Source organism: Acomys russatus, chromosome 30, assembly GCF_903995435.1.
Source record: "Acomys russatus chromosome 30, mAcoRus1.1, whole genome shotgun sequence".
NCBI lineage: Eukaryota > Metazoa > Chordata > Mammalia > Rodentia > Muridae > Acomys > Acomys russatus.
This window is the reverse complement of record NC_067166.1, coordinates 28289998-28317572: the sequence shown is the minus strand read 5'-3', so window position 1 is coordinate 28317572 and position 27575 is coordinate 28289998. Positions and strand designations below refer to the sequence as shown.

At 37.2% G+C, this 27575-nt stretch overlaps 1 protein-coding gene and 1 pseudogene across 2 annotated transcripts in view; one reads left to right on the top strand and one right to left on the bottom strand.

The window, feature by feature from the left end:
* The window catches only part of Edil3 (EGF like repeats and discoidin domains 3), a 468021-nt gene extending 443353 nt beyond the window's left edge, over positions 1–24668 (top strand). For both annotated transcript variants that reach the window (XM_051172620.1, XM_051172619.1), the window contains one exon: positions 23698–24668. In XM_051172620.1, the coding sequence (XP_051028577.1) occupies positions 23698–23847 (150 nt within the window). In that variant the 3' untranslated portion in view covers positions 23848–24668. The remainder of the gene's footprint in view (positions 1–23697) is intronic.
* Positions 15947–16913, bottom strand: LOC127212183 (39S ribosomal protein L2, mitochondrial-like; annotated as a pseudogene).
* Positions 24669–27575: the final 2907 nt, after the last annotated feature.

Sequence of the window (27575 nt, the reverse complement as noted above, 5' to 3'; positions counted from 1 at the left end):
TGAAAATTTCACCAGAAACGTTCAGAAAAGATGCTGTGGATCCTTTAATAAACGGACAAAACATCTCTGTTCACTAATGCTGGTGAATGTTTTTATTCAGTGGTTGGTTCAGATACTAAGCTTTCTGGTCCTCACACTCATGGGTATGTCTATTGAAAGCATAGCCCATCTGCTGGCTTGTGCCTACAAGTCTACTTCCAAGAAAATAAGTCAGGTGGAGGAGGGCCATGAGTCCAGATCCAGCTTAGATACAGTGTGATTTCAAGTAGGCATGGCCTCCAGAATGAAACTAGAAAATGAGAGAGGAAAGAGAGAGGGGGGGGGGAGAAATTTCTGGCTTTGCTTGGCAGTAGCATGAAAGAGGGAGAAACACTTCACTCTCCTCCCCATGGCAAGCAGGAGCGCTATCCCTGCGTCATGAGATCAGGTGAACTGGCCACATTTCTTCAAAGGCTACAACACTCAGGAGAGTGGGCCCTGTACCTCATTTGGGCAGCTGGCCCTGGCTGCAGAGATTGCAGTTAAGCTTGCAACTTGAGAACCTTCTGACTATCAAATGCAGATACCTCTCAGTCCCAGATCCAGGGCTTTGACTTGGCCCACACCCATCATCTACACTATCCATGAACTGCATGAATGGATTGGGCCTGTAAATCCAAAACTACCTGATCTCCATGACCGAGGGCAACAACAGTATATCCAAGAGTAGTCCCAGTGACATTTCAGCATCAATAGAGTAGCAGAAACCAGAGACCTCATACTAGACCAATGAGTCATTGCAATGAACATTTGCAAGCAAAGAAATGTGGATAAAAGGGTACAGGGTAGAACACACTGTGATACACTACAGCTTCCATATTGAGATTTTTTTTCTCTGTTGTGGGGGAGGTTGCAAGGGCAGGTAGGAAGGGAGGGCAGATGAGTGGGCCTGAGGTGTATGATGTAAAATTCACACACACACACACACACACACACACACACACACACACACACACACAAAAAAAAAAAAAAAAAAAGAAAGAAACAACAAGAAAGAAAAAAAAAAAAAAAAACAAAAAAGAAAAGAAGAAGAAAGAAAGAAAGAAAGAAAGAAAGAAAGAAAGAAAGAAAGAAAATACTGACTTCTGATCCCTGCTTCAGAGGATCTGAAGGTTATGCTTGTCTGAATGTTTATAGAGACCATTACTGTTTTCATTGAAAGTCTCAGATCATTCTATTTTACCAATAAAGACTCAGGAGCCAGATGTTGTGGTGAAAACTCTGCTAGCTCAGAGAGACAGAGAAAGCACCCAGATGAACTTCCTACTCAGCTCACATCCTAATGGAGAACACAAAAGGCTCACTAGCTCAGCTGAAGGCCCAGGAGGAAAAGGCCAAAATACCCAAGGCCAAAAGCTTGCTACCTGTAGACCCAAAAATCCAAAGGCAGAGGAGCTGAGGAGCTCAAGAGCTAAAGAGCTAAGAACCAAAGAGACAGAGACTCCAGCTACAATCCCAAGCCCCGGGAGCTAAAGTTCCAAAGATCCAAAACCTCTTTAACTTTTTTAAAAATTATTATAATTTATTCAAATTACATCCTGATTGTTATCCCTTCACTTGTATCTTCCTGGTCCACCCACCCTCCCTCCCTTGCTCCCTCCCCCTCCCTATTCCACCTCCCTTAGACCTCTGACCTAACAAATTAAGAATACAAAGCTCCTCGAAGGAGTGACATTTGTATTTATTCAATCATTTGCAAAAAGACTGTAGCTGAGCATGTTATAGTGGAACAAAGATCACCATTTATAATGAGGAAAGGTGCAAAACCTTCTCCTTCCTCGGCACATTTTTAAAAATTCAAGTGTAGCTGATTAACTGCATTGTCTGATAGATTAAGTTCAGGGAGGTTCCCTGCACAGATTATCAATTTCATATGTCCATGACTTTCTGGTTGACAAAAAGAATCAGTGACCTTCTCAGAGCCATTCCCTTTCCTAACATTTTGTGGAAACAATAATGACTGGGCCACCAAGAATGTTCAATATAGAAAAGCTCTTACCACCAAACCCAGTGACTTGAATTCAATCCTTGGGACCCGTACTGTGGAAGCAAGTACTGTCTAATGCTAAGTTGGCCTTATCATGTGTGCGGTGGCATGTACACACATACACACACACACATACACACACACACACACACACACACACACACACACACACACACGAGTAAATAAAAAAATATAATATAGGTAGCAATGATCACATACCTAAACCTCACTACAAGGCCTCCCTGGTCTGTTCTGAAAGGTGAATTAAACTTTAACAAGATAGCAAATGCCACTGAACATCCTGCCACACCTCCTGAAGGGATCACTATTACAGAACTGGAAGTAAATGAGACAATTTAAAGGCCCTCAAATGGCAGCTAGCAGAATAAACATTAGCAAGGCTGTCTCTTTGAAACGTGGTTGGAGTGAAAATTTTAATAGAAACAGTCCTCTTCGGGGTGAGAGAGATGGCTCAGGAAGGAAAGTTTTTTTGGTGCATGAGGAGCTCGGATTCTGAGAAGGCATGTAGAGTGACAGTTGTGCTACCATATGCCTGGATCATGGTGCTGGAGAAGTGGAAACTGTTGGGCTCTTGGTGACCTCCGATTTCGGTGAGAGACCATGTCTATAAATAAGTGTAACGAGTATGTGAAAAGCAACAGAAAACATTAACCTCTGACCTCCACATGTGTACATTCACACACAAGCACATGAATGCACATATACCATGTGCACACAAACACACACATACACACACATACACACACACATGTGCACACACACATTCACTTTGAAAATAAAGAAAATGAAATTTGTGGTAATTCTGGACAAAGATGGGGCTGGGGCTGATCACTTGCCCACAGGAGTTATTAGGCTCATTCTCTCAGAGTTTAGCCCTGACACCATTTTCAAATAAGGTTCAATGGAAAGGGGAAAAAAAGTTTCTTTCTGAAAGCAATTGCCAAGAAAGAGATGACTGCACATGAAGTCTTAGATTTCAAAGATAACAAGCAAATTATCCCACTACCTGATGGAAACCACAGAAAGCCACTGACTTTATTCACTCGGCTGTTTGCTGAATGGTTTAATTGAAACTAAACTTAAGAAGACAGTGATATAGTTTAAGCTTTGTTTAAAAGGCAGGACATTGCTATTTAAATACACACCATCTGGTATGAATTGTTCAGAAACATACCTGCTTTATTTTGCTATAATTCAGCATTAAGGACTGTCAGAGTATCGCTGCCTATTGCTGTAATGAAATACCATGACTGAAAAACAGCTTGGGGAGGAAATGATTTATTTTGCATATGTTGCTACATCACAGTCCATTATTGAAGGAAGTCAGGGCAGAAACTTGGAGACAAGAGCTGATGCAGAAGTCATGAAGGGATGCTGCTGGCTGCCTTGCTCATCATGCCTTGTTAAGCCTGCTTTCTTATAAAACCCAGGACCGCATACCCAGGGGTTGCACCACCTACAATGAATTGGGTCCACAACATCAATCATCAGATGAAAAAAATGCAATATTGTCTTGCCAGTCCACGGGGGAGATTTCCTGAGTTGAGTTACCTCTTCTAGAATGACTCTGGCTGGGTCAAGTTGACATGAACCTGAGCCAGCACAGTGACCTTTCTAATACATACATACATACATACATACATACATACATACATACATACATACACACGCATACACACACACACACACACACATATATTCAGCATTACTGAAGCCTCCAAGTACACAGATGCCAGGAGGCACATGCCAGCCCACGCTACCCACATGTATGGAGGCACAGACCAGGTTACAAACCAAATGTAATTAGGCACAGAAATCTACAGGAAGGCTCACACCAGCATGTCCAGCATGTTGGTGAAAGCAAAGGCTCTGGCATCTCACGTCAAGGCCATCTTAGGACATCTTGACAAAAGAGTGGCATTCTGCCAGAAACAGAAATAATGTTATAACAGAATAGGTCAATGTTGAATTTGGGACTTGCCAAACTTCTGATGTCACCATTTTCTGCGGATTCATATCGCACCCCCAAGTCCATGGTCAGCATGTTACGGCTGAACTGTACTCAGTATTGTTTAAAATAGATCTTATAGACTTCTGTATCATACATATATTTCTAGCTTTTAGATGCATATCCTGCTACTAGTGCACTACCCGACATTTATCTGAAGCCATGACTAAGAGAGGTACAACGAGAGAGGAATGTCCATGAATAGAAAAGATGATTTAGCTGAGTGGAAGATGAGTATTTAGATCTAATGGACCAAATCTGAATGTGTAATCCAGCACCTTGTTACATTGTTAGAGTGTATGAAGACATGATAGGGACTCGCTCCTCAGAAACATTTCTGATAATAAGGTACAGGGTACAGCATGGAAGACAGAATGCAAAGGCAAACACACAGCTGAATCCACTGGGGAGCTGTTCCAAGTCTTTTATCTCATAGGAGCACCAAGGGCCTCTCTAGCTGAACTGGATGCTCTTGAGTCTAGGTTCTAGAAAGCTTGAGAAACAGGAAGGGACTTGGAGAGCAGGATGTGCGGAGGATGAGATAAAGTTAAGAAAGAGGGTTAACAGTGCCTCGCATAATTACAGCTGTAAAGGGGAAGAGCATTCTGGGTGACAACCAGCAAGAGTGACAGGCTCGCCACAGACAAAAGCATAAGGTCATTTATCATCAGGAGCTCATGAATTCACTAAGAGCTGTTCAACTTATATATAGACGTTGTGGAAAGCTAGTTATATTTCAAAAATAAACTGAGTTTTCTGAGAGAATTCATGTTCTATTCTATGCCCTCTATAAGTAAAGACTGAGGATATAAAACAGACTAATTTTAACAAATGAAAAACATAAATTGTGTTAGCATTTAGACTTTTTAACCTTCTTTGTATATAAAGGAACCAACTAAAATATTCTTGAAAATAAAAACAAACACACAAACATAATAAATTAAAAGTGCTAAGAAAACACTCTTATAGACACAAACACAAGACACAAAATCTATGCATTGGCATTTGGTTGGAGTGGGTGCGTCCAACATGATTGAGTGATTCCTACTTAGTGCTATTAATCCTAGCAGATGCTATAAAGATAATTTTAAGGAAACTCACAGAAGAAAAAAAAACCAATGCAGATGAGTGGAGACATAATTTTCCTCTTTTGTTGTTAATTATTTTAACAACATTTCTTTTGGAGAATTTGATAAACGATCCTGAAATCGGAAACCACGTGTTTTTTTCTTTCTTACAGATGATTCCATAAGAATTTACAAATGCATATGGAAAACCGTAGCTGCATTATCAAAGAAAAATGCTTAAGAATACAAATAATAAGGCGTTTGATTTTTGCACACATTAATTTATTAATTTCCCAAATTCTTAAACATCAAAAAATTATTTATTTTTTTATTTTATACATGTTTGTAATTGTTTCTTTTATTGAAAACACTTTTTTGTTTCATACAAAATATTCTGATCAGGGTTACCCCTCCCCCACTCCCTCCCAGATCATGCCCACCTCCCCACACATTGAAATCCATGCCTTCGTTCTATTGTTCTTTAGAAAACAGACAATTTATATGTTTAATCCCTTATCACTCACTGTAAATCAATAAACATGTCCATATTAAAGATTTTGAACATTTTCTCAGGTTCCTCTAATGTAGTATTATATATAATTACATAGTGACATAATGACATTACTCCTAAACAGAGATAGTATGCATTAATTTGCCCAGATTATGCTGGCACTACTACCATGAGAAACAGTCGTTCCTATTAGGAACATAAACTCAAAATGTTCACGTATTAAGATACTAGTGATGGGCCCCCAACAAAACAGTCACAATTAGACAGCTTTAACAGATTACTTTAAATTAATGAATATTACTATTAATTGACAGACAGTAAAGAAGCTAATATAGGTAAAGGAAAATACTAGCTAAAAGAAAAATATTAGTATTTTTATTAGGAAACACACTAAGACCTATCTGATGTGAACCTAATGATTAATATTCTATGCAGAAAATGAGTAACTAGTTAGTATGACTTTAATAAAACATACACCTTGCTCCTGTAACAAGAACTGCGGATCAAAACACAGGCAAAGGACATTCTGATGCTTGTTTCATAACAAAACAGCCAACAAAAACCAAATGTTAGTTATATGGTATAATTTAAGGCTAAAAAGGGTTCAAGGACACAATCTCTATGTGGTATATGTGCCAGCTTTACGATCCACCAATGGGCCATCAGCAGCAATATATTCGGCAAATAGAAATCTTTTCTTTTTTTTTTCTCAACATTTTCAATATTAATTAATGTGCTTACTCTTCCAGCTTTTTATAGTCTCAGTCTCAAAAAGAATAAAAGCAACTTGTTATATGACCATGTAACTGTAAAACAATATTCCATACTGGATAAAATTGCCCATTTTGCACAGTTTCATATGTTTCCTTTACTTTTTAATTTTTAAATAGAAAATTTATCAATATTGATTTGTAATGAATTAATTGGATAGCAAGCTCTTGGAACTATAGCCTGACTTAGACTACAGGGCTCTTTTAAAAAGCAGTACATATCTCATAGTCATCAGGCTTTTCTTCTGTCATGGATTATTTTGTTTTTTTGTCATAAATAAGTGCATAAAATATATTTAACTCTAAATCGTAAAAATGACATGAGCCTCCACAGCCTCTTTTTGAGGGCAGATTCTGTATGGAATTTCACTAATTTGTATAATTTTTTCCCTGAAACATTTTGTTTTGTTTTATTTTTATTTATTTTTAATGTATACTTTCTTTATAATAATTTATTACATTACATCCCAATTGTTATCCCCTCCCTCTTATTTTCCCATTCCCACCCTCTTCTGCCCTATCCCCCTCCCCTACACCTCCTATAGGAGGCCACTCCTACCCAACTCAATGGCAGCATCCTATTAGTCTCATCAGGATATCCCACAGCCCCATCTTCTGTGTGCCTGTGTACCTCATCTTGCCAAGGGGTAGTGAACAAGTGCTCAACATCCCTAGTGGACAGAGAAATGCAAATCAAATAGACCCTGAGGTTCCATCTTACAACTATCAAAAATTCAAGTGACAGTACATGCTGGAGAGGATCAGAGAAAGGGGAGCACTCCTCCACTGCTGGTAGGAATGCAGGCTTATACAACCACTGTGGAAATGAATGTGGTGCTTTCTCTGAAAACTTGGAAGAGTGCTACCTCAAGACCCAGCTATACCACTCCTGGTCATATACCTGAACCATAGTTTAAATTGTATCATAATTTACTCAGATAGTATCCTGATTGTAATCTCCTCACTTATATCTTCCAATCCCATCCTCCTTCCCTCTTCTACTTTATTTCCCTCCCCTAGACCTCTGACAGAAGGAGACTTCTTTCCCAACTATATGATTACAGCCTATCAGGTCTCATCCAGATAGCCTGCTTCCCCTTCCTCTTCTACCAGGCTTCCCCACGAAGGGGAAGTGATTAAATCCAGGCCATCAGTGCATATCAAAAGCACTCCCACTTTCTTTGCGCTTGTGGAGAATGAGCAGTCCATTTGCCATATCTGAACAGGAGGGTCTAGGTTTGCTGCATATATTGTCCTTCGCTGGTGCGACAGTTTGTACAGGCCCCCCTGGGTCCTAATCCCCTGACCTTGATGGTCTCCTTGTGGGGCTCCTGAACCATCTGGATCCTTCCATCCACCCATTCTTCCATGCTACTCTCACCTGCAGTCTGGAAGCAAGTCCCAACATCTATCTCAATCCCCCACTGGGTGGAGTCTCTCAGAGGACATCTATGTTTGGCTACTAACCACTTATAAGTGAGTGTGTACTATGCCTGTCTTTCTGGCTTTCCTCACTCACGACGATCATTTCTAATTCCATCCATTTGCCTGAAAATTTCAAGATTTCCTTGTTTTTAATAGCTAAGCAGTATTCCATTGTGTAAATGTACCACAGTTTCTTTATCCATTCTTCAGTTGAGGGACAACTAGGTTGTTTCAAGACTCTGGCTATTACAATAAGGCTGCTATGAACATAGTTGAGCAAATGTTCTTGTTGTATGGGGGAACATCTTTTGGCTATATGCCCAGGATTGGTATTGCTCGGTCTTGTCATAGCACAATTCTCAATTTTCTGAGAAAGCACAAGATTGATTTCCAAAGTGGTTGTACAAATTTGAGCTCTCACGAGCAATGGAGCAGTGTTCCCGTTTCTTCACATCCTCACCAACATGTGCTATCACTTGAGTTTTTGATATTAGATATTCTGATGGGTGTAAGATGGAATTTCAGAGTTGTTTTGATTTGACTAAGGATGTTGAGCATTTCCTTAAGTGTTTCTCAGCCATTTGATATTCCTCTGTTGAGAATTCTGTTTTGCTCTTTACCCCAATTTTAATTGGTTTATTTGATTTGGTGGTGTGATTTCTTGAGTTCTCTGTATATTTTGGATATTAACCCTTGTAGGATGTAGGGTTGGTGAAGATCTTTTCCCAATCTGTAGGCTACCATTTTTCTCTATTGACAGTGTCATTTGCCTTATGAAGCTTTATAGTTTCCTGAGGTCCCATTTATTAATAGTTGATCTTAGAGCCTGAGCTATTGGTATTCTGTTCAGGAAATTGTATCCTTGCCAATGAGTTCAAGGCTCTTATCCGCTTTTTTTTCTAACATATTTAGTGTGTCTGATTTTACATTGAGGTCTTTAATCCACTTGTACTTTAGTTTTATGTGGGATGATATGATGCCACAGTCAACTTGATACCTAATCCTCACAAAGCCCCAACAAAGATAGAGAATTTAGGACCAATTTCTCTTATGAACTTTGACACAACAATACTCAGTAAAATACTTGCAAACCTAATCCAAAAACATATCAAAAATATCATTCACTATGACCAAATATGTTTTATCCCAGGTATGCTGGGTGGTTCAATATACAAAAATTCATTAATGTACTCCATCATATAAACAAACTGAAAGAAAAAAACCGCATGACCATCTCCTTAGATGTTGAAAAGCATTTGACAAAAAATCCACCCTCCGTTCCTGGATAGATCATGGATACAGAGCATATAACTAAGCATAAAGGCAACGTAGAGCAAGCCGATAGACAATATCAAACTAAATGGAGAGAAACTCAAAGGAATTCCACTAAAATCAGGACTAGACGAGGCTACACACTCTCTCCATATCTCTTTAATAAAGTACTCAAAGTTCTAGCTAGAACAATAAGACAACAAAAGGAGATCAAAAGGGATCCACATCGGAAAGGAAGAAGCCAAAGTATTGGTATTTGCAGATGATAGTATAGTACATATAAGCGATGCCCAGAATTCTACCAGAGAACTGCTATAGCTGAAAAATACCTTCACCAAAGTGGCTTGCTACAAGATTAATCTTTGAAAAATCAGTAGCCCTCCTGTATACAAATGACAAACAGGCTGAGATATAAATTAGGGAAACTATACCTTTTACAATAGCCACAAGTAATATGAAGTATCTTGGTGTAACTCTAACCAAGCAAGTGAAAGACTTGTATGGAAAAAGTCAAGACTTTAATGAAATAAATTGGAGAAGATATTAGAAGATGGAAAGATCTCCTATGCTCATGGATCGGGAGGTTCAACATAGTAAAAATGGCCATCGTGCTAATAGCAATCTGCAGATTCAGTGGAATCTGTATCAAAATTCATACACAATTTTTTTACAGACCTTGAAAGATCAATTCTCAACTTCATATGGAAAAACAAACAAACAAAAATACACCCGGAATAGTTAAAATAATCCTGTATACTAAAAGATCTTCCAGAGAACTCTCCAGCCCTGATCTCAAGCTGAATTATAGAGAAACAGTAATAAAAACAGCATGGTAGTGGCATAAAAATAGTCTGCTTGATCAATAGAATCGAACTGAAGCTCCAGAGGTAAACCCATACACATATGGACATTTGATTTTTTTACTAAGACACCAAAACCATACAATGGAGAAACATAACATCTTCAACAAATGCTGTTGGTCTAATTGGATGGCTACATGTAGAAAAGTGCAAATAGACCCTTATTCATCACTAAGGTTTTTAATAATAAAGTTGATAAAAATAATTTTAAAAGTTCTTTAAAAATCTGCTATCACTAGAAACACAACCTTGAATTTTAAAAATCACTCAGAAAAGACAAATCAAGTGTGTTCCGAACATGGAAGGGCAGCCTCCCTGTATGTGAGAGTACAGTATAGAGATCAGAAGACAGAACAAGACTTCGCTTAGTACCTTTCAAATAAGCTGGAAAAAAACAACATTTTACCTACAAGTGTGATACTTAATAGATTATAGCAATTAAAAGAAGCCATTACTTTTACATAACAAAACTGTACTTTGTAAAAAAAAAAAAAGAGAGAAAAAAAAAACTGTACTTTGTTTCTTTTCCAATACCTGTATACTTTAATAATCATCTGTTCCCCAAAGAAAAGATCTAAGATTCACCTCAGACCAAAGCAATACCGGTTTAGCTTAGGGAAGAACCCGCTCTATTATTCATTTAGGTTTGTTGAATTGAGCTAAGAAAATGACAGTGTGTACTGAAATCCACTGGGCCCAGATAAACAATGGATATTTTAAATATAACTACGTTATAAATCCTTGATTTTCCCAGCTTGTCTGCATTACAGATTCTCTAGATTTTTTTCAGCTGCCCCTTATGCTTTCATAAGAAAACGTAGGGCAAACAAGAAAGGATATCTTCTGTGTGTGGCCGGGCGAAATACACAGGTGCATCACAGGTGCATCCGCACATCCACAGTCCACGGCAGTACTCACATCTCATTTGGCCACAAGCAGCAGGCAGATAGTCTCTTGTTCTCTAACTAACTTTAATCTTTCTTTTAAATTTATTTCTAATTTTGCCTCTTTACATCCTGATTGTAGCACCCCTCCCTTTTCTCCCCTAGTCCTTAGAAAGGGGGAGCCCTCCTCCCTTATCATCTAACCCCAGCCTATCCCCTCTCATCTGGACTGCCTGCATCCACTTCCTCTGTGGCCTGGCAAGGCCTCCCAGCCTAGGGGGAAATGATCAACTACTGGGCACCAGAGTCCATGTCAGAAGTAGCCCCTACTCCCCATATTATGTGACCCACAAGGAGATTGTGCTGTCTACAGACTATATCTGAGCAGGGGTCTAGGTCTTCATCATGAATGGTCCTTGGTTGATGCATCAGTCTCTGCAGCACCCCACCCCCACCCTAGGCCCAGATTTGATGCCTTCATTGGTCTCCTTGTGGAGTTCCTATCACCTCCAGGTCCTTCTATCTGTCTTTTAAGTATGAGTCTGGCCTAGAAGGAACATGGCTGAATGCTTCAATCTCTTCTATGTTCCAGCACACAGCATTGTATTTTGTTAGTTCTTACCCAAGATAGGGTGAAACTCTTCAAAGAGATTTGGAGGGAGGAAAGTGCTACGGATGTCAGGTGAGAATTACAAAAACATCAATTTTTCCACTGCCATATCATTTGTATTTTATCTGATGTGGAGGGCTGGAAGCAGGCCACAAATTGTTCTGATGAAATGGAAAGTACCTGGTGTGATTTAAGAGACCCTGAGAGATGAGCTTTGAGCTTCAGGGGATTGCTGGGTTGCACTGCACCTTTAAAGGAAAGAAAAAGGCACTGCTACATTTCTGGAGTGAAACTGAAAAATAAAGATGTTCTTTTTTTTTCTGACTGCTCCTGATAATATCTTTTGGAGATATCTTTGGAAAGCAGATGATTTTCCAATACTATTCCTTTTCTGCAGGAATATTTCATATGACAGTGAAATCTGAGTGCCAGAAGGCAGATAGTTTAAATATATAGCCTCAGTTTAGAATGGAATATTTTATGTTTCATAAATCTTTATAGGCTATCATCCTATGTGATATATTTCTGAGAATATTCCTGTTACTTAAGGCAGCTTTCATCATAAAAGAAGTTAAGTATGGTAATGTGTCCTACCTGCTGACTTTTAGACTGAATGTTCTAAATGCCAGAAGGCTTAGAAGAAGGAAAACAGCAGTAAACAGTGTTTCACCCTCATGTTTCTCTAGGTCTCTGTACTGGGGTCACCAACTAAATAACAAAGGAGAAATGAGTTTCTCTTTTTATTTTCTCCTGCTTTTGAAATTACAAAGTAATTACATAAATTCTCCTTTTCATTTTCCCCTCCAAACTCTTTCACATACCCGTTCTTGCTCTTTTTCAAATTCATAACCTCTTTCATTGATTGCTATTATGTGCACACACACACACACACACACACACACACACACACACACACACACACATGCACACACGCACACACCTAAATATAACCTGTCTTTCTTTATAATGTTAGAGGTTAACCATGTCATGAATGCCAGCGTAATTCCTAACTACATTCTAAAACGTCTGTCCTTATGCCCACAGAGAATTTTTGCTTTTCTTCTTCAAAGAAATTTCTTTTCGTGACACATGGAGACCATTACCGGAAACTACGAGCAATCAAAATGCAGAGTGTAAATTTCTTAGTGATGATCAATGGGATCTTAAAACAAAACAAAACAAAACAAAAAAACCCAAAGCACTATCTAACTGGGCATGAAATGCACGCCTATACTTCCAGAGTCAACAGACTCCTGAAGCAGAGGCAGGGGGATTGTGACTAAGCTGGATAAACAGTATCATCCTACTGTGATGTAGATAAACAAGGAGGAAACTTTACACCCTCTGGTTATTGGAAGCCACGTCTATGAGTGGAAACTGCTCCCTGAAGGACTGAAGGAGCACCTGCCCATTCTGCCTCTCATTTGTTTCGCAAATGTTAGGAATTCCTAAGTCAACCTGTTATTCTCAACAGAGCAAGAAAAACAATATGCACTCAGCCCGAAGTGGAGAGTTTGATATGACTAGAGACAGCTTATTCCTTAATATTACACATTTAGGAATGAAATCTATCTACAAGAGATCCAAAAACAAACAAACAAACAAAAAAAATCAAATTCTCAAAAAGCGCTGTCAATGTCATGCCATCTCTTTTTCTTTTTAAAACAACCCTAGAGTCTATGAGAGAAGGAATTCTGACACTCATCATGGAGTTCCACCTCCCAGTCAGGGATGAACTGTCAGCCAAGCAGTTGACATGCCACTTCCATGAGAACAGGAAGAGAAAAAGCATGCAGAATATATAAAGAGAGACAACACGTGAGGAAATTGTTCATCAGCTGTTGTAATATCTTTTGATTCATGTTAAAAAATACACTCTCAGAGAAATAGTGAAAATAATGCCAAAGAGGTACTAAGTGGGCATCAAATATGTGGCTGAGTTTATTGTTGTTTTGTTGTGTAACTGGAATATCAGATCAACTCAGAGCATGCTACAAAGCCATAGCAGTTCTATGAAAGGTCCAACTGCTGAAGTAAAATAAAACCTTTTTTACATAAGTACAACAAACTACAAATTTTAGAGCCAGGAGAAACTACTTGAGCAGAACAGTCAGAGTACAAATAATTTCCCAGATAATTCACATGTTTATTTGCAACTTAAAATGATTTGTGCACTGGAGAAAAACTGAAAAAAAAAAAAAGTTCCAGAACTTTTCTTTTCACTTTCTTCTTAAAGTAAAAATTTTCAACAGTTGGAACTTTGAAACTAAATCTCTGGACAGGCAGTTTGAAAGCCTCATATAATTTCATTGAGAGCTTGAGAGGCAAACAAATCTCTGAAGCAAGTAGGATCTATGTTTGTAAAGAAGCTTATGGAAGAAAACATCATTCTGAAAGGGACACAGATAAAAGTTGGTATCCAGTGTGAGTTATGATGCAGAACGTTTTATATGTGTCACCATGTTCTGTGACTATCAGTGAACTATGATTTCAAATTAAAACTGAAGAGGTGACCAAAATAATAGTCTTCAAGGAATTTATAAGCTCTTGCAAAAATATTAAAGAAATACAGGAGTACAACGATAGTGAATTGTTTTTTAACCAAAGTATGCTAAAAATAAGCGATTTTATGTACTGGACATATTTACTAGGTTTGTATCTATGATATTAAATGGCATCTACAACTTAAATTGAAAGTATGAATATAAAATAGATCCTGATAGAACTGTTTGGAATGTTTATCTAAGAGTAAAAATAAATAAATGCCACTAGATTGTAATACCAGAATTTGTTCACAGAGTAATGTGAAGTCAGTTTTGAACTATAAAAGTTGATGTATGCTGTCCTGGGTACTGGGAAAGCCTAAGACACAATTCTTCCCAGAACTAGACTCCCTTATCTCAACTATCAACGTGAACAATATTAAAAACTCACTCTTGGAATCCTGTAGCCCTTCCATACCACCCAATGCAGAAGATGTTTTCTTGTTCTTTGCTCACAATTAACTTATGGTAGTAAAAAAAGCATGGGTAGAAAGCCACCAACCGAAGTGCCATATGCATCAGAGTCTAGGACAGTCCATTTAGCAAAGAAGCTGACCCACATTCCCACCTTAATTAACTGTGCTAGCACAGATTATATACTGGGTCGCCCATCCCCCAGAGGAGCACAAACACATGTCATGAGATGAGACTTTCCAAAGGCTTAAAGTTGACCTCAAAGAAGCCAAAGATAAAGGCCTGAATTCTCTTAGGTTAGGATAATCTTTTGATGTACTCTCTACGATACAAAGCTGAACTGGGGTGTCCTGGAAACAGCTTGCATCTATAACCATTTGGAAAACAGTATCTCCCCTATTCCCAAATTCCACTGAAGGGACACCTATTAAAATAAGTTTAAAAATGTGTTAAAGAACACACACGACTAGACTCCAGGCCAAAAAAAAAAAAAAAAAAATACTTTAATACACCATGCTTACAAAAAAGAGTGAGATGTTATTTGGGGAGAGAGAGAAAAAATTAAATTGATTCTGAAATATATTAGCGATGGTGGTTAATGCAGAAGTATGGTATGTTCTACTTGATTTACTTGATATCTTACCTACAGACTACTTGCATATGTCCTGAAGTACAGACATGTATGTTTGTTCCCTGGTTCTAAAGAAAGTCTACATGTATGTTGTGTTAAATTTGCTTTGCCTCTTACACAGAAATGGTCACTGCCTAGTAAGGCATGTCAGGGGGCAGTCACTTCACCTGGCTATGGAGGACAGTAGTTCCAACCTGGCTAAACTGGGATGAAAAATGCTACAGCAGATTCACTTCCCGTATGTTAATGTGTATTTCTGCTACAGCACTATTGGAATGCCTTTTACTGCAGGCTGCTCTCATATTCAGTTCCATCTTGTGCAGACCAGTGATTTGAAACTCTTCTACTGGATTCTCATTATGCCCTCCTTTACAAAGAAACATTTCCTAGTATATTGGAACTTACCTGGGGTGTAGATTCTTATTTCCTTATTATGTTGAAAGAATGCACTTGTATTTAGACTAATTTTGTTATAGAGTTTCATTGGCTTACTGAAATTGATTGCAAAGGAAACCTTCAAAAATGATGCACTAGCCACTCAATCATGAAATGGTTTCAGGATGCTGGGAAATTTCCTTAGAAAATTGAATTTCCTCAGTAATAGTTGGAGTCTATTCTAAAAGAATCAGACTTGGTTGTAATCCTTACAGTCCAATCTGTGCCAGAAGTTTCATAATTATAAAGCATACTTTTTTGAAAATATAGTTTATACAATTAATAAATTATATATTTTTATGCTCAACATTATTTTTATGTGATGATAGAGACATAGAAACTAAATTAAATTATAGATTTTTCTAGACTGTTGTCTGTAAGTTTTAGAATGAGAAACATTGAAATATCAATTCTAAATATTACAAAAACAAAAATAAAACAAAGAGTATTTTATTAGAGTCTAGGGGTATCAGCTTTGGGCAGCAGCTGAGGGTAACTTCGCCTAACTCTTCATCGGGAACAGTGGCCTAATTTTTCGGCTGGCCCAGCCTCCCTTGCGTTGTTGCCACAGCCCCCATTTAGGCTTCTTGCCCAGCTTTCGACTACATCCTGCCTTGCTGATGACTTGTTGGTTATGATCAACGTTCAAACCTCAGCCTACAGCAGCAATGCCCATCTCCAGCACTGTGTTTGCCTCTTAGAGGGTAGTTGGAAAATGGCTGTTCGGTTCACCTTCTGAAGCAGCATGTCACATGTCCCTTTAGCTTGGATATACTGGGCTTCTTGACCAGCCAGGCTCACTTTCTACATTGTTGATGAGGGTCGCCACAGGCAACGCCCCAAGAGGATGCGTATCCCCTTCCTGAGAAGCTACTGACATCCTTCCTTTAAGGTTAGAGTTCAGGAACCTAGCTCCTGCCTTCATAATGTCCTGTGGCAACGATCAATCGTCTCCAGCTTCCCGCAACAACCAGAGCTATGTCTGCAGCCTACAAGCGGACATGACAACCATTTCCTCAAAGGGTCATGGCTTAGTTTCCTTCTCTGGCCAGAACAGTAGAAAGTCGATCATTTGATAACTTTGCTTATGGCCCCCACCAATACCATGTACTTGGATACAGCCTGTATGGTCTCGACCCCCCTGATTTTCTCATCTTCACTGGTTTAACTGTGTACTTGGTATGACTCTTTCAGGACACAAGCTTGGCACTACGGCGCACACACAGATGCACTGGTCTGTGTGAAGGCAGCCCTAAGGCTGAGGGCAGTTGAAGGCAGACATTGCTCAGTATCTGGGCAGTAAAGAGGAGAGTCGGAACCCGGGAGGGAATGGCCAGGGATGCAGGCTCAGCACTCTCTGTGTTCAATGCACACAGAGCCAGAGGGTGATCCGACTCCTCTGGTCTCGGCTCGCTTTTACTTTTACCCCTAAACATTTTAATTTAAGTAACAAAAAATTTTAACTTCATGTGTACACTCTAAGACTTTGAATTTTTTTCATAGGACTATAAAACAGTTAAATCCTGTGATATAATTAGGTTTAAAACTCTAAATTTTTTTAAAGTGCAAAACTATCCAAGCAGTACTACCTACAACTAAGCATAGGACTACTTAATGACTCTGAACTTTATCCGAGAAGCATCTGACCTACACATCACCCCCTCCAAAAAAATCAGACTTTACCCTCACACACAGTTATTTATGAAACAGATATTTAAATTCCAATGTCCACTATGTTTCTATTATTTTCAAAAAGGTAGAAATTTGTTACAAATTGCAATATCTTTACAATGCCAACGATTGAATAAAATAAAGATTAATATAATTTTGTGTCAGGTTTAATCTGCTTTTTAGAAGTAATACAATGGAAAATTATAAGCTTAAGAAAAAGTCTGAAAACATTGGGAGTGTCTCTAATAACAAATTGTCATTGATTAAAATATCATATTGGCAGCAAAGCTGTGCCTTATTCTTTCATCTGTTTATAACATCCTATGCCAAACTAGTTGTCACACCTACAATACAGGGCATCCTATGATTTCACTTCAGATGAACACATTCTAAGAATAAGGAGACCCCAGAGATTTTTAACTATGAGCATTCACTTTGAAACACTAAATTTCAGTTTCTAAATAAGTTTCTGTTGCTGCTGATTACGTGAAATAAATATTTTGCCTTTTATTTGGTCAAATGTCTGCTCTCATTGATAACAGAACACTGGGACCAATAGATTAAAGAGAATTTCTATTCAAAATATAAACTTCACACACAGAGACACACAAACATAGCCTTCCAAGCCACTTTAGTGCTGCATATGTAGCAATACCACTTAAAATAAAGGTAATGAATTTGAGGGAGGGTTATGGGAAGGGACACAGGAAGAAATGGGAAGAAAAGGATGGAGGAATGATTTAAGGACAATACTCTCAACAGAGTGAAAATAAGGAGACTCTTTCAAACTATCTAAATGCGTGTCTTGCCAATTACATTGTAACTTGACAGGGTGGGTCAAAGTCTCATGTAAAGCATAGAAAGGATACAAGGCAGGTTCAGAGAGACAGCTCAGAGGGGATGGGACTTCACTACCAAGCCTGATGTACAGACATCTCTAGGAGCAACATGACAGAAGGGGAGAACCAACTTTAATAAGTTTTCTTCTGACTTCCCTGCCCCCAAACGCACACACCACAACACACACACACACACACACACACACACACACACACACACACACACACACACACTCCAAGAAATGTAATAAAGAAATTAAAATGAAATACAAAGGGCAGTTAGTTAACACTAGCACATCTGGAGTTCTTTAACTGAATTTATTTGGTTTGTGAGTAGTAATAGATTAAAACAGTGTTCCTAAGAATTAGAGATAGAAAGGGCAGTTCATTTCTAGCTTTTCCACTATAAGTCTGCAGCATGAAAGGATAGCTGAATATAGACATCTCTCTTCTCCGTAAGTTCTGCCTTCTCTTCTTCCCAAGAAGACAGGCAAACCTAAATCTAACCAAATTGATATTTTAATTGAATTCTCAAGTAGACTTATTTTTTCATTTTTTAATTAAAATACGGCTATGTCACTTTTCCCTTCTCTTTTCTTCCTCCAAACTCTGTCGTGTACCCCACTCCTTCTAAAACTCATGGCCTCTTATTTTTTATCATGTTTATACACACACACACACACACACACACACACACACACACACACACACACACACATATATATATACAACTCTTTGACTCTGTTTAATGTTGTTTGACTATCTATTTAGGGCTGACCAGTTGGTACTTGATAAGAAGTTGAGGACTGATATCTTGGAAATTCTAATTCTCCCTCCTTCAGCACTTTTCAGTGTCTCTACCACTTTGTTTAGAGTTGGTGCCCTGTCAGTTTTCCATATTCTACATTGGCATGTCAATTGGTGTTGTCATTGTTCAAGTCTTGTTTAGGCGGCCATAACATTGAGATTTCATGGGTGCCACTTCCCTGGCAAATTGTCGTTATTTACCTTGCCCTCTATCTCTTACATACATCGGCTATGTGTACAGATAGTCAATAAAGCCAATGGCATGCTTGTGCTAACACAACGAACAAGACACATGTCATGGAAATGTGTACAGCTTAGTTGCCCGCTCTATACTTGCTTTTTATCTCCTCCTATTCTAAAAAAAGCAATACAGTCCACAGGAGGACAACCAGCAGCCAGAAATATAAAATGATAGCCACTGTGACCTGACAAAGATGTTAATTCTTTATGTCTTGAAGAGCTCAAGGAGGCAATTTAACAGCACTTCAAAGTAAACACTATTTGAAGAAGATTAAATATTTTCCAAAAGACTAGAATGATTAAAAATATTTAAAGCTTTTGGTCTATTAAGTTTAGAATAGATACAAATAGTCCTCCATACTTAGAGCTCAGTTTAGGACATATAGGGGCTGAGGCAAAATGTCAGACATAGTAGTACTGCACACGGGTAACTCTAAAACTTGGGGGGTCTGGGATGAACTGCTTCTTAAAGTTCCATTAAAAGTGACATTAAAAAGACCCTGTCTCAAAACAAAACAAAACAAAAACAAAAACAAAAAAAAACCAAGCAGAAGTAAACCCAGACTTTCTAACTGTACCATTAAAGATATTCTCACTTTCCTCCACCATGCCTTGTGGCTTCTTATAATTGATATATGCAGTGGTCTAATAGATATTGGTCTGTAGAAACCAATGGCAATCTCATTTAACATAAAAGCTGTTTCTGGAGGGAGCATTTTATTGTTGCATTATATATGATATTGTGTCTGTGCTGAGGATTGAATACCCACTAGAATCTGATTTGAATTTTAATTAGCCACCCAGAAGAGGTTACAATAAAAAAAAAAAAAAAAAAGCAAAATCCTGAAACTCATCTGTGCTTAGAGAACTCTTTTTTTCCCCATCTTTCTTCTCTTAGATTGCAATTATGGAAGCATGTTCAATGTGTCGTCATTAAAAGTATATATAGAGAGAGATGCAACAGATCTGATATAAAGAGATTTATTTTAGAAGTGTGGGGAGAGAAAGAAGTCAGGAGAAGCACCCCAGGGTGGGACAGAGAGTGAGACAGACAGAGAAATTGCAAGAGACAGCAGGTGGAGAGACAGGGTGGTAGGTTAGCCCTTTTTATTGTCTGGCACACACCTGGCAGCTGCAAGCGATACATCCAACCTAGAGGCAGGCTAATGGATAGTTTGTAAACTAACACCAAGAGCCTTGAGTAACTTTTACTTGAGGTCTCATATATTAGGAAGTGCTTGAGAGATCCCCTAAGCATTATCATGTTTGAAGAGCTAGGTAGCCTCCTGCCTACAATCAAACTTGGGCAGACTTTTTCCAAACATTTGCAGATCGCACTCTCCACCTCTCTCACCTAAGTTTTCCCTTCTTTGTTGAAAATCAGTATTTTCCATCAACCTTTTTAGATATCTTAAAGTGAGTGTCTGAAACACATATGTCTGGAAATCTTTCAAATTCTATTAACTCAATCAGAAATGTTTTGTTTGCCTTGCTTCCCCGGATGAAACAATGAAATTGCATTCTTAGCAAAGTCTACTATGCTAGAGACCAGGAAACTGGACCAAGCCACATGTTTACACAACAATACTAAGATGTCTCATAAATTGAGCAAGTCCATGCTCTCCTTGCCTTGTTCTCTGTGCCATCATTACTGTGCACCCTTTAAAATTAAACTGTATTTTCATTACAGGCTTCCTATGGTTTAGATGAGTATAATATAAACCTGGGAAATTTTCTATAGACACAAATTCTGAAAATTATCAAGTATTGTCAAACCTCACTAACTTTTAACATGAATGTCCAAATATCTGCAATTTTTTACTTATTACACCAGAAATTTCATATCTGAAATCAGTTTCACAACTGATTTATTCCATCTTATAATGAACTAAGTATAGTTAATCTTTTAACATTTGGGAGCTTGATATCCCCTGGTAGAACCCTGCATCAAGCAGTGGAGACTTAAAAAGAAATGGTCTTTTTCTGTATTTCCTTTTCATGAAGGAATATAATATTTTATTTTAAACTATTATAGTTTGTACAATGTATATTAATGAATTTAACACAGTTCTTTTAGGCATAGACATTAAGGTCTTTAGTAGGCTTATGAAGTTGAATGTTAGATTTGAAATTTAATTTAAAGTTTTATGTCAACAGAATCCAGCTTCATATATTAGGAAATGTCAGCAAATGAAAGTATATATTCCTGTCTTCTGTTAATTTGGTATGACAACTTATCACCAGATTTCTCTTTGCCTGATATATTCTAAACAGGTCTGAGTCCATAAAGAGTTCCTTCCAGGTTAGTACAGACCAAATCCCTGCTGAAAATAATAATAATAATAATAATAATAATAATAATATAACAATAACAGTAACAGTAATAACATCTATTAAGTAATTACAAATTAGATATGCAAAGACTCTAGATTGAGCATTGCTCTGTATTCTTTTATTCAGCAAATATTTACTCAAAAATAACATTTGAATTTTTTTTTTGTCACATTAAAACTTTATGGCCCAACCATACGGGGAAAAGCACTTTGTATATGTCATGCAGGACAAATGATCTTCAAGTAGAACCAGAAAAAGACAACCAAATATTCTTGTTTTTTAAAAAAAGTATTATTGCATAGGAAACAGAGGGAGCCCGGAGCAAATGAAGTCCTCAGTGAATGTGTACTGTGATTAGGGCATAACCGTCCATGTCAAGGACTCTCAAGACCTAGGACCTGTGGCACAAATGTCTAAGCTAATACCTATATGAACCAGGCTCAAGAGAGGCAGCATGTCTCTCACTGGACGTAGGAGTATGAGAGAATGACTGTTTAGGGAAGATTGTTCAGTACAACCAAAGACTGATAACTACAGCTTCCTCCTCTAAGGTATCTAAGACTATTCACCCACATAGACCTCTTACAGATAGTAGCTAACCCATCCCCCTAAGCTGTACATAAAAACCAGGAACAGGGGGTAGCTGGCAGAGAGCCCTACTTAATCCTAGCTTCACTGTATACGTTTCTGTCTTAAATTTATACTCTCTAACTTTAGTGAGGGTTGTGGGATTCAGGCTCTGTGTGTGTGTGTGTGTGTGTGTTGCAGTATTTATCATCATCATTACTATCATCATCATTATTATTATTATTATTATTACTATTATTATTATTATTAGTTTTTACATGCCAATACATCTATGCACCACATATGTGTCTGGTGTCCACAGAGCCAAGAGGAAGAGGTCATTAGGTCTCTAGACATGGAATTACAGATGGTTCTTAGCTACTATATCAGTGCTGAGACTTAAACCTGGATCCTTTAGAAGAGCACTTAGTGTTCTTAGTTGCTGCTCCACCTCTCCAGTCTCTGGTGTTTCTATTAATCACCACAACACTACCACATTGCCTAATACTTTAGAGATATATGTATACACATACACATGTACACACATATATATGTGTATGTATGTATGCATATATATACATAGATATATATACATACATATATTCTTTCTCAGGATTCCTTGGTCACCCTCAAAACTGAACCAAATTATTCTAGAAGACTATATTTAAGCACTCTCTTAATTAACCACACAGTGGGTAAAGATGTGGGTTAAGTTTTTATTATGTTCTGGAGGGTTTTTTTTCTCCCTGTCCCCTTCCCTTTCTTTCTCCTTCCATTCTTACCTCCTTTCTTCCTTCCATCCATTCTAACTCTCTTTCCTTCCTTTCTTTCTTGCTTACTTTGTTAACTTTATTGTCAGTCATCTCCTTGGTCTTACAATCAAGTCAACCGCAGACAACAGTCATATTTCAGTTATTTGAAGGCAGGTGAATGTACTTTTCTTTCATTCATTCTTCGGGAAGTTATTATGTGCAATATGCCAACTATTTTCATATTACATTTGTGAATATAAGGCCACATGTTGAAGATGATGACTGGACTTTGCATGGTGCTTGGATCTCTAAGTCATTCGATGAAAGGGAGAGAATTTGGTAAGCTGCCAGATCAATGTCATGGCAGAAGCAAAAAATCAATGCTTGTGTCATTATAAATAAAACAGAAGAGGACAGACATGTAGCAATGACAAACCTACCTTTTCCTACCTAAAAGTTAATTCTTGAGTTGTGTGATTCTTAAAATTAAGTATTGAAAACTCAAATTAAGGTATTTATTTTAAAGTATCTGAAATATGTTTTATTTGAAGAAAAAAAAAGGGCATGGATGCTCTAGTTGCCAAGATACTCTCTCTACAAGTATGAGGACATGAGTTTGATTTCCAAGACTCAAATAAAATGAAGGCACAATGGCACATGCTTGTACTCCTGCTCCAGCAAAGAAAAGACAGAGAAAAGAAGACTTCTCAAGCTCTCTGGCCAACCAAATCTAGACTGGGCTGTGAAGCTCAAGTGTCATTGTGTCAGAAAACATGGTGAACATCTATAAAGAGTGGGGTTGGCTTCTATCCTCCATGTACACACACACAGATATACACATTCATGTGTGCATCTATATGCATCTGTACATACACATACCCATATTTAGGCGTCCTACACAATAAATATTACTCTTTAAAAAATTTATAAGGTGTGCTACACACAAGAGAATGAACAGACCTACTTAGAGAAAGGGCTAAATAATCATGTTCTTTGTTCTTCTTTATTAGGTTTTTCAAGGCAATTTTGACAACGACACTCACAGGAAAAATGTCATTGACCCTCCCATCTATGCAAAACACATAAGAATCCTTCCTTGGTCCTGGTATGGAAGGATTACTCTGCGGTCAGAGCTTCTGGGCTGCACAGAGGAGGAATGAAGGAAGGGACCACACATCCCACCAGGCTTTTCTTTATATCCCTACAAGTATCTCCACGAAATGAACTGTGCAAAGTCTGATGGAAACTGAATGTTGGGTTTTTTTCCTCATGAAAAAGTGTTCAAATTATGGTAGGCTACTAACAATCTTTCAAGGAGTTCTAAGTCTGCCTCTTCAGTAATTTTGTTTTTATTGTGTAACTCTCCTAAGTAACATCACACCATCTGTGAATTACTCTCCTTATTCTATGAAATATATACATTGGCTGATGTATAATAGGCAGAGAAAGTCTCCTTTTTACGGCAAAACAAAGAAACTCATAGTCATCGGAAAAAGGGGTTAAGAGAGAACTATGGTCACTGTTCAACTAACTATTATAAAATATTACAATGTTAGCAATAAGTTTTTTTCTGTAATGAATTTGGATTATTTTGATTGTTTCCCTGTGCCTAACACTGTTAGTGTTTATTAAAGAGATTTGGAGAAGAATATATGATATGCACTACCAATCAATATAGCAATTTTAATTTTATTTTCTTTACTTCTAAGAAAAACTAAATTCTTTATGTTCAGGCTTATATTGTTTATATGCTAGATAAATAGGCTAATATTCTTTTTCATTGAATTTTCATCCTTTGTTTACCTTAAAATAATGTGTTTGTTTATATAAATAGAACATTTATTAATATACATTGAACAAGATTGGATCAGTAAATTGTTCTATATTTAATATCAGTACACTGAACCTGGGTTTTTATTTACTGAAGGAAGCTGTATATATTTCATTACAGAGGCTTCCTTGTCTGAGGATCCCTTGTTATCATTTAGTGAAAAAGAGCAGCAAAAATACCATGGCCCTTGAATTTAAATCCTCATTTATTTGAAATAATAGAATAATTCTCTGTGTAACTAAGATATTAGCAAATATTTGTGACCCCAGTGATGCACAGCTTGACCAAGTGTACTCAACACTTTTTGTACATTTCCACGTTTTCTGTGAAATGAAAATTTCAATGTTAGTTTCAATGGTAGTTTCCCGAGAAAGCACATTGCATAATTAGAATTGTGAAGCTATATATTTACTAATGACAAAGACATAAACCATTTTCAAGATGAAAATTGATTTCTATTTCTTTTGCTTCAAAAGTTCTACAAAAAGATAAGCAATTATCATAACAATTTGTTAGTGATAATGGAGGCATCATTGACATATGTCTCAAATTAAAGTTTGCTCTGCCTCCATAAATGTCCTCCACACTTAATTTATAAGCATTGCAAGTATTTACTTTATAAGGCTTAGACACAGAATTATTGGAGTTTTAAATTGAAGGTCCAGGAAAGAAAAGGGTGGATGTGTATGAAATGCTAAATCCCTGCAAAACACTACTATATTTTATTTAATTTTTTCCTTTAATATGTGTACTGCACAAGGAAAGCCACCACTGTTATGTCCTGTCTGTCCATGTGTTCACAGCATTTCTCAGTGATGTAAATAGAGAGCGCTCTTCAATCACAGTGAAGAATTGAAAGAGAAAGTCAATTGCGTTACCATTTTAAATGATAGCAAATTCACTGTTCTGTGGTGGATATCAGGCCAAATGTTTGTCCCACACCCACATGCTTACAACATCAGCTTAAAAATCTGTTGATTTTTCAGTATATAAAATGCAGAATAATTTTCAACATTTTTTTCCAAAACAAAATTGCTATATCCTCAATACTATAATTCTAGATAATGTTTAAAGTTATCAGTATAGAATGTTTAAAATACCATCTACAATTAAAATAGCATTGTATAGAATTACTTATGTCCTAAAAGTGTAACATTTACTGTCTAGGCAAGGTCCTTGATTCTATCAAGGAAAACCATACTCCTGAATCGGTACGTGTTTTTCTTTGTAGATTCTTCATCCTTAATATTAAAATTTAGAAATTATGAATAGTATATGTGTGGAGATACTCTTCGAAACTATTCTTGACTTCATGTGACATTTTCAATTTTGCTCTCCTGATACCCGTTTAAGATTTATTTTCCAAAGCAGTTGATACCAATGATACCTGTTACCACTTAGAAAGTCAGTGAGAGGCTCTCTCTTCCTGTGCACTTTCTTTCTGCTCAGTGTGCTATTTCCAACATAGCGCGCTCAGTGGACACTCCTTTGTGAGCAAAGATGCTTGCACGGAATGTAATGACAAGTAGCTGTGTTTTTTGTTTGTTCGGTTGATTGGTTGGTTTGGTTTTTTTTTTCCATCATCGTATGAAATGTTTCTTTTTTAAACGTACACTTATATTGTCACACATATATACAATAAACCACATACAGCAAGAAGAACTATGAAATAGTCAGCAATTATATAAATGTTACATTCATAGTGTTTTGGCTATTTGTTTTATATCGGTTGTATCAATGGCTTCAAGCTGAAACATGATTTTTTTATTTAATTTTATTTGCAAGTCAAATTTTACCAACATCAAGCACAGACTCACCAGGTCTTCACTGTATTACACCATTGTCATGATCTAATTTTACAATTTAGGAAATTATGGATTAAATCACTTTTAACATATCCACTTCATGTATTTTCTATTGTAATCATCTGTCATAGACATTAATTCCTACTTTACAGTTGACTTTCTCTTTGCGAATGTTTTCATAAAGATAGGTATGAATTTTGAAGACCAGGTATTAATGACTGTATCCTTGCTAGACAACAAATTATGAAATATAACATTGAATGCTGTCGTCTGGTCTATCTGTAATAACAGAAATAACCAAGATACACATAACTTTCCCACCTTTCAAGCTGTGTACTCCAGTGTTGTTTTTACTTTGTAGATATACTTAAGTCATGTAGGATGTTGTAAAATCAGTATGACCCTGTCTAGTCTTCAAACTTAAAATAAACTTTTGAAAATCTGTGTTACTTTTGAAGTGGTTGTGATTAAACGTGTTTCTAAGGATATACAAATTGTCTGTGGAAGGCACACTAACCTTGACCACATATTAGCTTAACTTTTGCTTACACAGATCAACTAAATAGGCAAAAAGAGATTATAATTATGTACTTGTTTTCAAATATAAGACCATAAAAGTGGAGTTTTCAAAATTATTAAAATTTGTAACATCTATATTTTTATTTGCATAAAATTTGCAAAATATTAATAATTAGTCACTATCTCTTCATGTATACTTCAAGTAGTGAACTACAAAACTGATAACTCTATTGTTATTCATATGATATTTCTATTGCTTCTATTATTTTTTCAATTTATAATACTCAGAAATGTACCGAAGGAAACTGATTGGTAACAAGCACTAATGTTCACCAATATTATTTATATTTGTCTCTCACCCTAACTGTTGCTTTATGAAAGTCAGAACACATGGGTTCTTTGTAAACCCTTTTTCTGGCTCTGTCGAAGTCACCAGTAAAATAAGCATGTTCAGTTCCCACATTTTAATATTTTCTTAGGATTCAAAAAATTAGAGTACAATTAAAGATATTAAAAGTTGCTTTCCATAATGTAAATGTACCACAGTTTTTTTTTCCATTCTTCTACTGAGGGACACTTAGGCTGTTTTCATGCTCTGGCTATTATGAATAAGGCTGCTATGAACATGGTTGAGCAAATGTTCTTGTTGTGTGCTGGAGCATCTTCTGGGTATATTCCAAGGAGTGGAATAGCTGGGCCATGAGGAAGCCTTATTCCCAGTTTTCTGACATAG